This window comes from Embiotoca jacksoni, unplaced genomic scaffold, assembly GCF_022577435.1.
Source record: "Embiotoca jacksoni isolate LCO1_2020_lvr unplaced genomic scaffold, fEmbJac1.0.p SCAF_98, whole genome shotgun sequence".
NCBI lineage: Eukaryota > Metazoa > Chordata > Actinopteri > Embiotocidae > Embiotoca > Embiotoca jacksoni.
In genome coordinates this window covers 563,673-578,384 of record NW_027185456.1, presented here as the reverse complement: position 1 = coordinate 578,384, position 14,712 = coordinate 563,673, and the positions used below count along the sequence as shown (strand labels likewise).

Genomic DNA, 14,712 nt, shown 5'->3' with positions numbered 1-14,712 from the left:
TCATTTGTGGCTCCTCCCATAAATGAAGCAAGCCTCGACACGCACTTCGAGGAAACGCCCACTTCATTACTCTACACACACACACACACACACACACACACACACACACACACACACACACACACACACACACACACACACCCAGCTGATACTTGTGTGACCAGTTTGTCCACTCCTTAGTCAAATGTCTCCAGCAGCACTTTGATCATTACAGTAATACTTTTCAAAGTGTGACATGTGGATGACTTTGGGGAAGTTTCCTGTTGTGTTGGTGACCCTCAATCTTTTGTGTTCTTATTCCAGAGGAGGTGAGTGAAGCTTTTAAAGTCCTTCTGCACTTTTTACCTGCTGAAATATGAATCACAAATGTTTGAACTTTTCACCACTGAAACTACAGATACCAGGAAACTAACTACCTTCATGACGTTATGTTAGTTTCTATGTTATTATGTGCCAAGATTTTCAGATGTCAGTTAACAGGTGTATTAAAGCCTCATACAGACTGGAGGTGAATCCAGTTTGATATGTGGTATTCAAAGCTTTAAAAAACAATATAACTGAAATATAAACTGCTGCCGTGTTTCACCGGTTTAAACACAACAAGAAAAATGTCTTTCAGCTGGACTGTCCAGCGAGGAGGAAATAAATCAGGAAAAAATCTCAACAACATGATGAAGTTAATTTAAAATGATGAACTGACACTCTGAAACATAATCTGTTCGACAGACTCAGATTATTTATCTACAGAAATACTTTGAACTTTAGTCAAGTGATAAAGTCCACTGAAACTGTTTATAGGAGCTTTAATAAAACATCATATCTCCATTTTTATAGGGTTTAAAAAGCCTTTTATTAACAACCAAAATGTTTAAAAGTGGGATTGTGTAATATATTCAGTATTTACATAGTAGGAAGACGATGAAGAGCTTCATGGCACCTTTAACTGGAATCTTGTTGAACCGGCTTGATCTGATTCCTCAGAACATCCCGGAGAATAAATAAATGCTTTCAGTTTCTTGTTTCTGGATTTTAAATGCTGAATTCTCACCGACTCTGCAGCTTTCAGGAACATTTTTTTGCATATTTAAAACTCTGGCTAAGCAGCAAATTTACATCATATTTGTATAATTCAATCTGCTTGTTCTCTTAACTTTAATTTCCAGAGACTTCAGTCTGCTTCCTGTAAACACTAAAAATAGAGGTCTCCTGCAGCTTAAGAGCCAGATATCTTTGGTGAAGGTGAAATAGCCCTCACTGGATATGGACACAAATACATCTCATAACAGGATCACCCTAACAAAGTTTATGAAACAATAACAGTGTCATTGGAGTGTTTCCTGCCTGATAAAAAATACACTGCTTTAATTTGATCCCAGTATTTGCCGATATGTAGGTGGGAGCCATTTTCAGTGGGTCGCAGATGTATTCAAAATAATGTCAAGCTTTTACTTTGAAGTCGACTGAATTGCAGTTTGTCACGACAGTAACGACCAAAGCTAACGTCATCACGTCCGTAGTTAGATCTCATTTAACCACGTTGCTGCCATCAAATTCAAAATGAGAATATATTTTTGAATCAAAATGCATTGTTTCTTGCTGTTTTTGGTTATTCGTTGTATTATTATCAGCATCATGTGTTTATAGCTGTTGGTGTAAAGATTGTAGCGACACTAATGTTTAAAAAATACTCTTAAAAGGAGAGTGCTCCTCTTCTTAAAGCTCAGGCAAATTAAGATTCTTTTTGTATAGTCTGAGTTCACGTTCACACTCATTTCAATAACTCTCCTGTGGGAGACAGTCTGCAGCGGGCAGCTCGTTCTGGGCTTTTTTATTTGTCTTCTGTTTTCAGAATGAAGGGAGATGATCTCAAGAGTTTGTGACAACATTATCTGAGCAACCAACACAATGCAGGCCATATTTAAAAAAATAGAAAAACTCGGACACTTTCTACCGAGCTCAGACATCCCATGAAGACAATAACCGATCTCTTGCTCCTGGATTTAAATGTGGTTATTTTCAGTGTGTTTTCTTTATAAGTTGTTTATATGTTGTTGTTGTTTTTTTTTTAAGGTAAATTAATGAAGTTTGGCTTCATTCAGTTTTGTTTAAATTAAACAACAAAAATTCAGTGATAAAACATCATAGTTTGTTATTTAAAGCCGAGAGTTCAAACACAATTGGGTTTTTATATTTTAAAAAGCAATTCCCAATTTTACTGTATTTAATGTTTTCTTAAACTTATGCAAGTTTATATGCAAAGCGATATTTACACAGATTTATAAAATATATAATTTGCACATTAAAGAGTTGAATCCAGCATGTTTTTAAAGGGACGGTTACAGTTAAAGGTTTTAAAGTTTTCTTTGATATTAAACCCAACAAGTTGCATCACAGTGAGGGACGGTTGTTCCTCTGCTCTCATTGAAAAGATTCAGGATGAAAAGTGTGCAGCAGGAACACAGAGACAACCCTGATTAAATGTCAAGATGTCAAAGTAGAAAATATGACGTAAATATTCAACGAGCTTCTCATCATATCAATGATCAAATATTTGTAGTTGTTTAGTTGTTTCTACCTCAGGATTACAGCAGCTGTTTTCACTCCTGATATCTTGGATTCAGCTGCTGTTTTCCATCAAGTGAACCTCCCTCACTTCTCTTTTAATAATGTGTTTCAGATACTGAGGTGTCCTGTGGTTTCATGGAGAGCTGCATCTTACGGTGCAGCTTCACGAGGGGCGATGTCATCGCCATCTACTGGTATCATATTGAAAAAGAAAATATTCATGTCCACTCGTACTACAACAAGTTAGATGAGCTCGGCCACCAGGACCAGAGGTTCAGAGGCAGGACGTCACTGTTCAAAGACCAGATCTCTGCAGGAAACGCCTCCCTGCTGCTGACAAGAGTGGAGGATCAGGATAAGGGCAGATACAGATGTTACATTGGCACCTCCAGCGGAGATCAGGATTCATTTATCCAACTAAATGTAAAAAGTATGAGAAACACAGAAACACCAGCAAATGTAGAAAACAGTACGTCCTCTTATTTGAAACCAGGTAAGTTCATCTGGTTCAGAGTTTAAATGTGTGGAGATGCTGTAACTGTGATTTCAGTGTTTTTAAAGCAGTCTGTGTTTGTACTTCCTCTACGGGATCCTCAGGGACTCGGTGTCGGGCTCAGGCCTCCGGTGCTCCCCTTCTCCCCTTCTCACCAACTACAACTCAAAAGCTGCTTCTACCTTCATCCAATCCTCACTGACAATTTGTTGTAGAAGTTGTGAAATGAAGAGTTCCAAATAAGAAGTTGTTTTTCTTTTGTTCCATTTGAAGTTGGGACCACAGTGTCCCAGTCGTACTGGACAGACTGGAAAAGGAAAGAAGAAATAATTCCTCTAATGTGTATTTGTTATTTCAGCTTTCAATTCTACCAACTCCTCTGAAACAATGATCTCCAGCGGCATCATAGTTGGAACCATTGTTGTTCTACTAGCAGCAGCAGCAGCAGTCGTCCTGTTCCAGTGTTTTAAAAAAGGTAAAAAGATGTTCCACCTTCACTTTTTAATTCCTTTCTTCTGTGTTTTTTGTATTAATAAAGTTTTATGTTCTCAGGTCAAAGATCCAGCAGAGATGAAAACACACCGTGAGTAACATCTTCTATTAAAATGCACTGCTGCACTGTTTGAACTACAGAATATAAATGAAGATGTTCAAGTAAATTATAGAACCAGAGTTTGTTTGTTGTAGTTTCATGAATAAAAATCAATCAAGTCTTTCTTCTCAGCTGAAATCGGGCTTGAAATCGTTGCCAGGGCGTTAAATCTTTACATTTCTGCACCAAAGACGACATGATTAGTGACAGGAAAGCGTCATGGTTTGGATCCACGTTGATCTTTTTCTTTATCGTGGACTCTCACTCTGGTTTCCTGCGTTAAAGTCCTGTGTTTGTTCCCAACCTCGTCTCTACGCACGACTTCTCTCACTTTGTGCTTCATCACCAGCTTTCTCGACAGCTTGTGACACGAAGGACTGTTTGAATGTATTTGAATTGTATTTGTTTGTGATGCTGAAGTCTGTTTGTAACAGTTGAAGTAAAAAGTTGAATAAAAACAGAACTCCTGAAGTAAAAGGAGCAGTCGGCCTAAATTATACCTACAGTGGATTTACTGATGATTTCCTGTTTAATTAAACCTGTAATAATAATAATCAGAAAATGTTTCATTAGTTCAACTTTTAACAACATTTTTCCTCAATTTCTTCTTTCTACTTCACAATTTAAATTTCTTTTTTATTTTAAGTTTCTCTTAGATTATCTAAATATTTGTTTTCTGTTATACTTTTTTATTGTTTGCAGGAACACAGAAGAAGTTATTCCTCTTCAACCCCAAGCTGACGGAGCCCCCCCCACTGCTGACGGAGCCCCTCCTACTGCTGACGGAGCCCCTCCCACTGCCGACGGAGCTCCTCCCACTGCTAACAGAGCTCCTCCCACTGCTGACGTAGCTCCTCCCACTGCTGACGGAGCCCCTCCTAATGCAGCCGGAGCTCCTCCCACTGCTGACGGAGCCCCTCCCACTCCTGCTGATGGACAATAAATGGAAAGAAAGCGAGTTGAAGACAAGTCGGGCACTGAAGGATTAAATGATGGATTATTATGTTTCAAAGACGTTTTGTCTTCCAGCATCTCAGAACTGAGACAACAAAGACACAACAGACAATATTCAGTTGGAGGCTGAAAAAATAACTGTTTGGAGCCTTTTGACACTTTGCACTGACTGCAAGGATCTGGACTGAATTATGAAACATCTAAAATATAATATTATATAAAATATTCTATATAAAATATAAAGGACCAAAAGCTTGACAGGAAACAGCAGGAAAAGAGACGACAAAAGTCACAATTACAGAAGTACTCATTGTAATAACAGGAGAATGCAGGTGATCTGTGAGGTGGGCGTGGCCAACTCAAAACAAAACTACAGATATTGATGCATCAAAAGAGCACAAAAAATATATCAAATACGAGAGAGCTTCTTGAGCCACTTTTCTTCTGATTTCTTCAGAACATTTTGAAGAGTTTTGTTCCCTTGTTTGGAACTAAAAAGCCCCGAGTCAGCAGTTACAGCTGCATCTCTCAGGTCCAGTTTTCATGGCGGGGTTGCCAGGTTGGTTCACTGTGACTGTGACTGAGGCTACGGCATCAAACCTGAGGCAACAAGCCGGTGAGCACATCTGGGAACACCTGCTGCAGCTGCAGATGTTGTCCAGAGGTGCTGATGGACTGGTTTACTGTCTGTGGAGTTTTTAGTCTACAGTTTATAATGCTTTAATATTTATTTTTACATACGTCAAAATGATTTTGGTCTTTGAATTTTATTAGTTTTTTACAGTAATGTAAAACTTTTGTCACATTCATAAGGAATAAAACGTGCTCAACAAGTGAGATTTGTAACTTTCAGAGTTGTAGGTTTTAATTTGAATCATGTTCATTCACAGCTAAATACAGCTAAATGTTAAAGACTTTGAAAACACATTTTGTGAATTAGCTTCTTACTGATGCAAATGTTGGTCAACTCGGAATATTTTTGGTTGTTTCACCTAAAAAAATAGTTCTTCGTGAAGCAGATTAGCTTTTCATGGTTCAAATATAAATAACAGCTTTTTTAATCAAATATATTCAGGTTGTGATTTTTACATTTGTAAAAGTGAGGATTAGTCTGGTGGTGAGTAATTATTGTTTTAAAATGAGCTGCTGATGTTTGATTTATAGAATATAAACTGACGTATCAAAGAAAAAAGTAAATAATCTTTTCCGCTGATCATTCTATAGAATTTATATGTTATAGTTCAACAAATCAATCAAGACTTTTTCAGGAGAAGATATTATTATTATTTATCATTACGTTTTACTGTTGTGCTAAAAAACTGAAATGAATGCAATAATACTAATATTTTTACAGATGAATGATACTTTGTTGTTTAATTGTTTAATTTTATTCTTATATTATTTTATTGTATTATGCTGTTGTAGCTAAAAATGTTAATGATCAATAAAGTATATCCATCTCTTATCTATCTATCTATCTATCTATCTATCTATCTATCGATCGATCGATCGATCGATCTATCTATCTATCTATCTATCTATCTATCTATCTATCTATCTATCTATCTATCTATCTATCTATCTATCTATCTATCTATCTATCTATCTATCTATCTATCTATCTATCTATCTATCTATCTATCTATCTATCTATCTATCTATCTATCTATCTATCTATCTATCTATCTATTGTTGGAATTTCACCAGTTGATTCCACCGAGTTGTTTTGATCAGAGACACCAATAGGCAGATTCAATCAGCAAGTTGATTTATTCAGCAACTTCAGCATACATGATATCACGGAGAGCCCAACATCAACCAGAGGTCTCTCTGTTGGAGTCTGATCTGAGCACTTGATATTACATACTTTATACACAGTAGGGCGGGACTTTAGTCTCGGATGTTCCACAAGAGGAGTACCAACTCATTATAATGAGTTGGTACCGTGACCTCCTGAATCTGAGTTCAGCTCGCGTGTGAGTTATCACGTATCGAAACTTACTTCGTGTTTTCATGACCTTGGGCACACAGCTGTGTGCAGTATATCTTAATGCTGAGTCGACAGGGTTACATATAGTATCATAATAGCATTTGATTAAAGACTGGATTAAACATATATATATATACATATATACATACATACATATATATATATATATATATATATATATATATATATACATACAAATGGGCATAGCATAAGCCTAATCTACCACAATTTAATCATAATCTACCACATTTAAGCATAATCTACCACAATTCCCCCTTTTGATCTCATTTTAAGAGATCACAAACAGAATCATACCATGATAACACACATCACAAAACGTCCAGAAACTTTACAAAGACAGTTCCAGGTCAATCTGGCCCTCGGTATCGAGAAGGGGCATCTGGAGGTGGGGGTCCGCTTCGGAGCCAACAGCTCGGTTGATGAGTTTTACCATCAGGGCTCGGAGGCAGGGAATACAGCAACATCCACACAACACCAAAAGTGCACAAAACACAGCCAGTGAAATCAGGATGGAAGAAATAATTTTGGACCATTTACCAAACATAGTGGTCATCGCATCACTGAACGGGTTATCTATACCTGACATTTCATGCATTTCCTGTGACAGAGTGCGCAGCCCTTCCAGAGCCCGGGTCACAGAACCATCCGGTGCGGTGTTATTTGCAATAAACGTACAGCACTGATCACCAAACATATGACACACTCCACCTTTCTCAGCGAGAAGCATATCCAGCGCCATGCGATTTTGTACAGTCATCAGGGAAGTGGCAGCTAATTGCTCAGAAAGACCAGCCACAGCATCACGCGTAGCATTAGCTAAGCGAAGCACATTATAATGCACAAAATTAATGCGATCCACATTCTTATTGGGAGTGATCGGAAAGAGGGCAGAGATAATAGGCAAATTCTCAAATCCGGCAGCCACTTGGTCAACCAATTTAAATTCATCCGGTACCCCTCGAGGAACACCTATGGCATCCATGTAAGTAGATGATTGTAGATCAAACGTATCCCGTTTTTGTCTATGGGGGGTGGTGTTGGTGTTAGCGATAAGGCCGATAATAGTAAGAGGACTAACCAACCTTACCAGCGTGCAGCTACCGCTCCAGCCACTAGGCAACGACATAAATAGAGTGTGACCTCCACAGAACCAGAACAGGTCACCTCTTGCTCGCAGGCCCAGCATGGAGTTGTCGTCCGCACTACTGTTGGAAAAATCCGAGAAATGAGCATAGCTGGCACACCAGGTCGCGATCATGCTCCCGACTGGGGTGGACCCCGTGTTATTGAAACAGGTGTAGTTACCAATCGCAGGCGTGAATACTGGAGGAATGGTCGTATTACATGCGGGGTAGAGATGTTGTAGTAAGGGACAGTTCTGTTCATGTGCAGCCGTGGTCATGTTAAGGAGGCACGTGCTGTCTCGATCAGATACATGTAATGGAGCGGGGACAGTAAATAGGGTAGGACGTGCTCCGGCACATGCAACACATTGTGACATGTTACTTACCCCTGCTGTCTGTCCCAGCCAATCCAACCACGTGTTCCTCTCGCTGTACCCAGTGGCCACCTGGAGAAGAATGACAGGGCTGGATGACGCGGCCACCGTGACTTCATGGTCCTCCTCATCGAGGAATTTCTGTGTGATAATGGAGAGTGGAGTACCGGAGGCAGCTGCCGGTGTGCCAGAAGGGGGAGCAGTTATGTTAATGATTAAACATCCCAATGGATCTTTCCCATTCATTACAGCCCCCATGGGAAAATACCAGACACCGAGGGGCCCTGTAATGTTACGTAGTGTGACCGTGAGTTTATTTTCATTACCTGTTACCCTGTTAAGAGTAATTTGTTTTTGCCATCTGCGAATTGGGTCGCTGGCTGACACATCAGTATCAAAAATGTAGGAACCACTGTTGTGAGTCCATCCTCCATTAGTGCTCCACCATACGCGGGACCAGGTGCTACAACTATGTCGAGAGGTCTGATGAGGCGTGCCAGGCGTGCACATATAGATAGGAACCCCCCTGGTGTCTCGGCCGGACCCTAGGATTCTATGCGCCGTAAATGTAAATGTGGTGGTGGACCCACTTTCATACGTGAAATGGGTATCTCTGTGTATTAGCCTGCGTTTGGATCGATGTGTTGTCGTACCATTTTGAGCAGGGGGTGGGACCCCCTCCGTCAGCCAAAATATGAGTGCTGTTCCTCCTGTAACTAGGAATGCCAACATCATGAGCCATTTCCAATCACCCCACAATCTTCCAGACATTTTCATCTTAATGCAACACAATCATATATATATACCAAGGCAATAGGTAGAAATAACCACAGGGTAATGAGAAAACAAATCCAATGTAACATAAATATGTCTTCAGGGGACCTGGCAGACCCTTGTTGTAAGTGGGCTAACACCTCACTCTTTGGAGGCGTTCTTCACGACGTCCGCGGCCGTTTCCTGCAGGGTCCTCTGTGGCTCCAATCCTGGCGCACACTGCGAGAGGTGATACCAGGTGTCTCCTTTGCCCTCCAGCCGGACCGCGTGTGATGTCCTCTCGGTCACCCGGAAGGGTCCAGTCCACCTAGGCTCGCTCCACTTTCTCTTGATGACTCTCAGCAGGACCCAGTCCGTCAGGGGGAGTTCTGGCACGGTTCCGCGTGGATCCTCACTTATCCGGGCCCGGTTTATAAGGAGGTTTGATGTTGTAGTTTGTGCACTCTGGGCAGGTTTTTCCCACGTGTGCTATCATGTCCTGTAGATATGGATGCCACCATTCCTCCAGGGTTTTCCTCATTTGCGCTGCTCCATGGTGACCCACTCCATGGGCTTCCTGTAGGAGAGATTCTCGTGGTCCTGGAGGCATGACCAGCCGGCCATCTGCGCTTCTCCAGATTCCATCAGCTTTCTTTGCTCCTCTTTGCACCCATACTGATTTCTCCTGCGGGGATGCTTTGTCCTGTTCTTCTCCTATTTTGGAGAGAGTCAACATATTCTGCCGGTCTTCACAATCATCTCTTACCATGCACATCGTGACCTGGTATCCAGCCGCCTTTTTGGCAGCTGTATCCGCTGCCTGGTTTCCTCTGGCCTGTGGGGAGTTGCCGCTGTCGTGTCCTCTGCACTTGAGTATAGCCACTTCTTCCGGGAGTTGTAGGGCGTCCACCAGCTCTCTCATTTCTTCTTCATGTTTGATCGGTGTTTGACTGGCGGTTCGAAATCCCGCCCTAATCCATTGTCCTAAATCTACCTGGGCTGCATGCACTGCGTAAGCCGAATCAGTGTATATGTTCACCTTTTGCCCTGCTGCCGATTTAAGTGCTTCGATCAGGGCCACCACTTCTGCTCTTTGTGCCGATGGGGCCCCCTTAAGGCGTTCAGCTGTCACTGTCAGGTAGTCGTCTCGTTGTCTTTTTATCACTGCATATCCTGCTTTGAGCCCCTCTTGTGGGTGTCTAAAGCAGCAGCCATCTGTATACACGTCGTCTGCCCCGGCTATTGGGCTTGTTTTCAGGTCTGGTCGCGCTTTATCTTCTAATGTCACCCGTGTCGCGCACTCGTGTGTAGGTCCATGTCCTATTCTGTCGGCCATGTTGATGCCTTCGTGTGTGAAGATCAAATTCGGAGCTTCGAGAACTTTGGATAGTCGTTGTTGTCTCAGTGAGGTCGTTGTAAATGTCTGTGAGTTTACATATGCCACGATGCTGTGTGATGTCAGGACGTGCAGTGGGTGTCCCATGACTATGTGTGCGCACTTAGTGATCAGTTTGGCCACTCCTGCTACGTGTCTTGTGCATGATGGATGTCTTTTTTCCATTGGATCCAGCATTATGCTGAGATATGTCAATGTTGTTCTATCACCCCCTTTTTTCTGAAACAATACTCCATTGACCACGGAGTCTGTTTCAGAAACATCCAAATGGAACGGGAGGGTGTAGTCAGGTATGGCTAGGTCGCAGGATTTAGCCAGAGCCTGTTTTAATCGAATGAATGCTTGTTCAGCCTCCAAAGTCCAGTTAAGAGAGGCAGTGAGGTTGTGCATTCCAATTTCGCGGACTAAGGCCCGTAGCTGTTGTGTGAGACCGGTAAAATTGGGAATGTAATGTCTGCTGTAACCGACCAGGCCCAGAAACGAGAGCATGTCTTTGACAGTGTGTGGCTGAGTGTGGTGCAAGATGTTGGTGCGGTGTGCAGGAGACATAGAGGCCCCCTTTTGAGATATCAGTCTCCCCAGGAATGAAACTTGCTGTCGTGCTATCTGTAGTTTAGCCTTACTAACCTTGAACCCATGTGTGTTCAGATGTCGCAGGAGGTCAGTGGTGGCAGTCAGGCAGTCTGAGGCTGTGTCAGATGCGAGGAGGAGGTCGTCCATGTACTGTATGAGGACAGTACCTGGTGGCAGTTCGAGGTCAGACAGACAGGATTTCAACACTTGATTAAATATGCCTGGGGACAAAGCAAAGCCCTGAGGTAGTCGCGTGTACCGCAGCTGTTGGTTTTGATACGTGAAGGAGAATACATCACGTAACTCAGTGGCCAGTGGGAGACAGAAAAATGCGTTAGCCAAATCGACACAGGTAAAATACTTGTGAGTAGGACTGAGGTTATTCAGAGCTACATAGGGGTTGGGAACTGGCACCGTGTTAGTGGTCAATATTTTGTTAATGGCTCTTAAATCGTGTGCCATGCGAAACTTGCCTGTCCCTTTCTTTTCCACGGGCAGGATGGGCGTGTTCCACGCCGATGTAGATTCTTCCAACACTCCGGAATTTAGGAGGCCTTGTATCGTTTCTGCAATACCTGCCGCCGCCGCTGGTTTGTGTGGATATTGAGACACCCACACAGGGTGATCTGTATCGATAGAGAATGTTACTGGTGTGCACTGTACAGAACCCACATCTGTCGGTCCCTGTGACCACAGAGAGTCAGGCAGCGCTGTCAGGAGGGAAACTGCGTCAGAGTGATCAGATTTGTCACGCCCGTGATCCCTGGGGATCAACAAATGCTCCAGTGTAATAACATCAGACGTGCTGTTGTGTATGCGAAACATATTGAGGGACCTGGATCGGAGCACTCGTGGAATACAGGTGCTCTCCCAGTCCTGGCAGTCATGCCCTCTTTTAACCATGGGCCCTAACTCCCGGGCTTCATGTTGAGGATGCAGAGCCAACGAGACATGTGGAAACGATGTGTCAGACATTTTAAACCAGAGTTCCTGTTCTGTACTCAACTCACCTATGGCCGCCACTCCTTCCTGTCCCACGAGTATGTCACCTGTGTGAAGTTGCCAAATCTTACCTTGGACTTGTTCCTGGAATGCTTCAAGATAGCACTCGTCTCCATCTCGATCGTAGAACAGGGTCAGATGGGGAGGATCGGGAGGAGGATCGTAGGGATGTACACGGGATATCCAGGGACGCCAGGAGTTGTAGGCTGAGAGCAGTCCTGTCGTTGGTTTGTGTGAGGGCTGCAACAGCCCCCAGTAGATGTCAGCATGCAGTGTGTCCGGAGACCGAACCAGGTATTGTCCGCTACGTTCGCAGGTCAATCCACAGGGAATGTCAGTACCGTTTGGGAAAGATACAACAAGACCCTCGGGGCCACACAATATTGTGGCACCCAATTTAATGAGCAGGTCTCGGCCCAGTAAGTTAACAGGGACTTCAGGGGAGATCAGGAACCGGTGGAGGTGCTGCTGTCCAGCCAGTTGGGTGGGTAGTGGTGTGGTGAATGATAAAGTTTGACTTACCCCGGAGAACCCCACAACGCTCATAGTCTGGTTGGATATGGGACCAAGGGGTTGTTTCATGGTGGAGCATGTGGCACCTGTGTCCACCAGGAATGGCACCTCTTCTCCCGCCACTGTCATGTTCATCATGGGCTCTGGGGTGGGTCTGTGTGTGGGGTTTCTCCGTGTATCGCGTCATTGTGGCAGCATGTAGTTGTGTCCACCGCCGTAGGGGTCCTCCCACACTGGATATTGCATGTAGACTGGGCCGCCACGTCCTCTGGGGCCTCCTCTTTCTCCTGGGGGTCCCCTTCCACGTGGTCCTCCACGGCCTCTGGCTTCGGTGTGCTGCTTCTCTGGACAGTTGCGTACATAATGACCATATTGGTCACAGTAATAACATTTTCCATCATTACCTCCTCTTGCCCCCACGTCTCTTCCGTCCCATCCTCGCCCACGTCCTCTCCCCCTTTCCATCCGGTATCCTCCCCTGTCATACGATGCCGGAGACCTATATGGAGGGCCAGGATGCTCCTCCCATGAGGGAACAGGATACAGATCAGGAGTATGATCGGGGCCAGACATCATTAATTTTACCTCTTTTTTGGGTTTTTTGTCGTCATTGACATCTTTTCTGGCCTGTCCCAGCTGTAATTTGAGCAGCTGTCTCTGGAGTTCTTTCACATCGTCGCCATCCTTGTCGGTGGCATCCTTCGCCCTCTGGAGGTGGTGTACCAGATGTCTTTCCCATGTCTGGCTGTCACTGCCCTGTAAATCAGGATTATCCATCATTAATTGTTGCACAGATTTGGGCAGCCCCTCCATAACTGCCTGTCTGAACCATACTTCCTGTGAGCTCTTATTTGGGTGCACCCCAGTACACTTAGTCCATTCTTCTTTAACCTCTGACAAATACTGTCGGGGGGGTGTTTTAGGGTCCCACCCTAGTTTGGGAATGGCGGGGCCTCTGGGGGCCGGGAAGGTCTGTCTGGTCTCTTCAGCTAGTCTTTTGAATACCACACACAGTGGCTCTTCATCGGGTGTGTTATTAGTCCCGGCATCTACTTCGATTTGTCGGCGTTCAGCCGGAGTCACACATCGTGCAATAATTGCTCTCCAGTCCCCTAACGCCATGTTTTGTCCCGTTGTCAATTTCTCGAACTGCATGATCCACATATTCCCTCCCTCTGTGATTGGAGGCAGCTGGTTTGTCAGTCCAGTCACGTCTGTCAGGTTCAATGGTTTGTATATAGCTTGTCCGCTTCTGGTGTACAGGAGGGGGAAGTTGCCCGCTCCTCCTTCTTTCTTTGAGCATGTGTGATATGCAGGTCCCTGCCAGACTCTCTCTAAGTCGGTCCGGTACATTTCTCTGTCTGCCTGTATCTGCTCTGTCATGTCGTCTAATACAGCCTGTCTGGCTCTGTCCTCCCTCAGTGTCTGTTTGAGTTCGTGCAGGTCTCTATCCATTGCCCTTTCTTCCTCTTCTATCAGTACACGTTCTTGTCTTTGTGAATCTTTACAACTTTTCAACAGTATTTTTTGCAGAGCCTCATTTGTGGAACGTTTGACCTGATGAGCCGCCTCCGAGACTTCAGACAAATTTGTGTCTGATCTCCATTTTCCTTTTATTCGCAAAACAGCAGTGCACGGCTTACCTTCGCTCTGTGTCTGCCTCTTCGGGTGCGGGGTGTCACAGTATCGCGGGGGTCGCGCTGGTGGAGGTCCTCCACTCCTCTCAGTTTGCTTGTTCTGTAACTCACCATAATACTCCTCCATCTGCTGTTGATACTCCTCCCTTTGTCGTTGTTGCAATCTTCTGAGTTCATCACCCATCGGTCTTTCTGCTTCTTCCTCCTGGCTTTCTTCTTGTTCTTGCTCCCGTCTGTCCCATTCGGGACCGGTCTCCTCCTCCTGAGATGAACCTGTGTCAGAGGGAGTAATGGACCTGCGGTTCACGGTCTTCTCCTTACCTTTTTTCTTTTGCTTCTTTTTTTGTTTCCTCTTTTTGCACTGCATTCTCTCCTCCTCCTCTTCTTCCTCCGTTGTGTTGGCCGTTTCTATCAGCATGGTCCCTTCTCTCACCGTGAGGACAGGATACAGTCCCGGTCGGGCCGCTGGAGTGCTTATCTTCGGCTGCGGCCTCTCCCCCGCGGCGCCTGTTGCTGGAGTTCCTGTGAAGCTGTAGGGAGGGGGAGAGGGAGCGCTCGGAGAACAGGGTGCGATTACTACTTTCTCCTCTTTTCCTTCTGCTTTTCTGCACGCGTGTTTGACTCCTTGCCAAATTACCGCCAGTTGATGCCATTTACTACTTGTTTTGTCCAACTTTTTTATCTGCTTCTTCCACTCTCCTCGGAACATCCTATTTACGGTTGTT

General features: G+C 44.2%; 2 protein-coding genes across 2 annotated transcripts; one reads left to right on the top strand and one right to left on the bottom strand.

The window, feature by feature from the left end:
* The first annotated feature begins 227 nt into the window (after positions 1 to 227).
* Positions 228 to 5,441, top strand: LOC138193898 (uncharacterized). Its single transcript, XM_069142193.1, has 5 exons — positions 228 to 308; positions 2,678 to 3,058; positions 3,417 to 3,533; positions 3,611 to 3,641; positions 4,353 to 5,441. Exons 1-5 carry the CDS (start codon positions 236 to 238, stop codon positions 4,591 to 4,593), a joined length of 843 nt encoding a protein of 280 aa, XP_068998294.1. The 5' UTR covers positions 228 to 235; the 3' UTR covers positions 4,594 to 5,441.
* A 1,502-nt stretch (positions 5,442 to 6,943) lies between these two features.
* LOC138193873 (uncharacterized) lies at positions 6,944 to 12,485 on the bottom strand. The gene is made up of 7 exons (XM_069142156.1): positions 11,909 to 12,485; positions 9,283 to 11,461; positions 9,033 to 9,224; positions 8,440 to 8,474; positions 8,126 to 8,289; positions 7,780 to 7,993; positions 6,944 to 7,053 (listed from the first exon to the last, which is right to left on the bottom strand). Exons 1-7 carry the CDS (start codon positions 12,483 to 12,485, stop codon positions 6,944 to 6,946), a joined length of 3,471 nt encoding a protein of 1,156 aa, XP_068998257.1.
* Between the last annotated feature and the right edge of the window lie 2,227 nt (positions 12,486 to 14,712).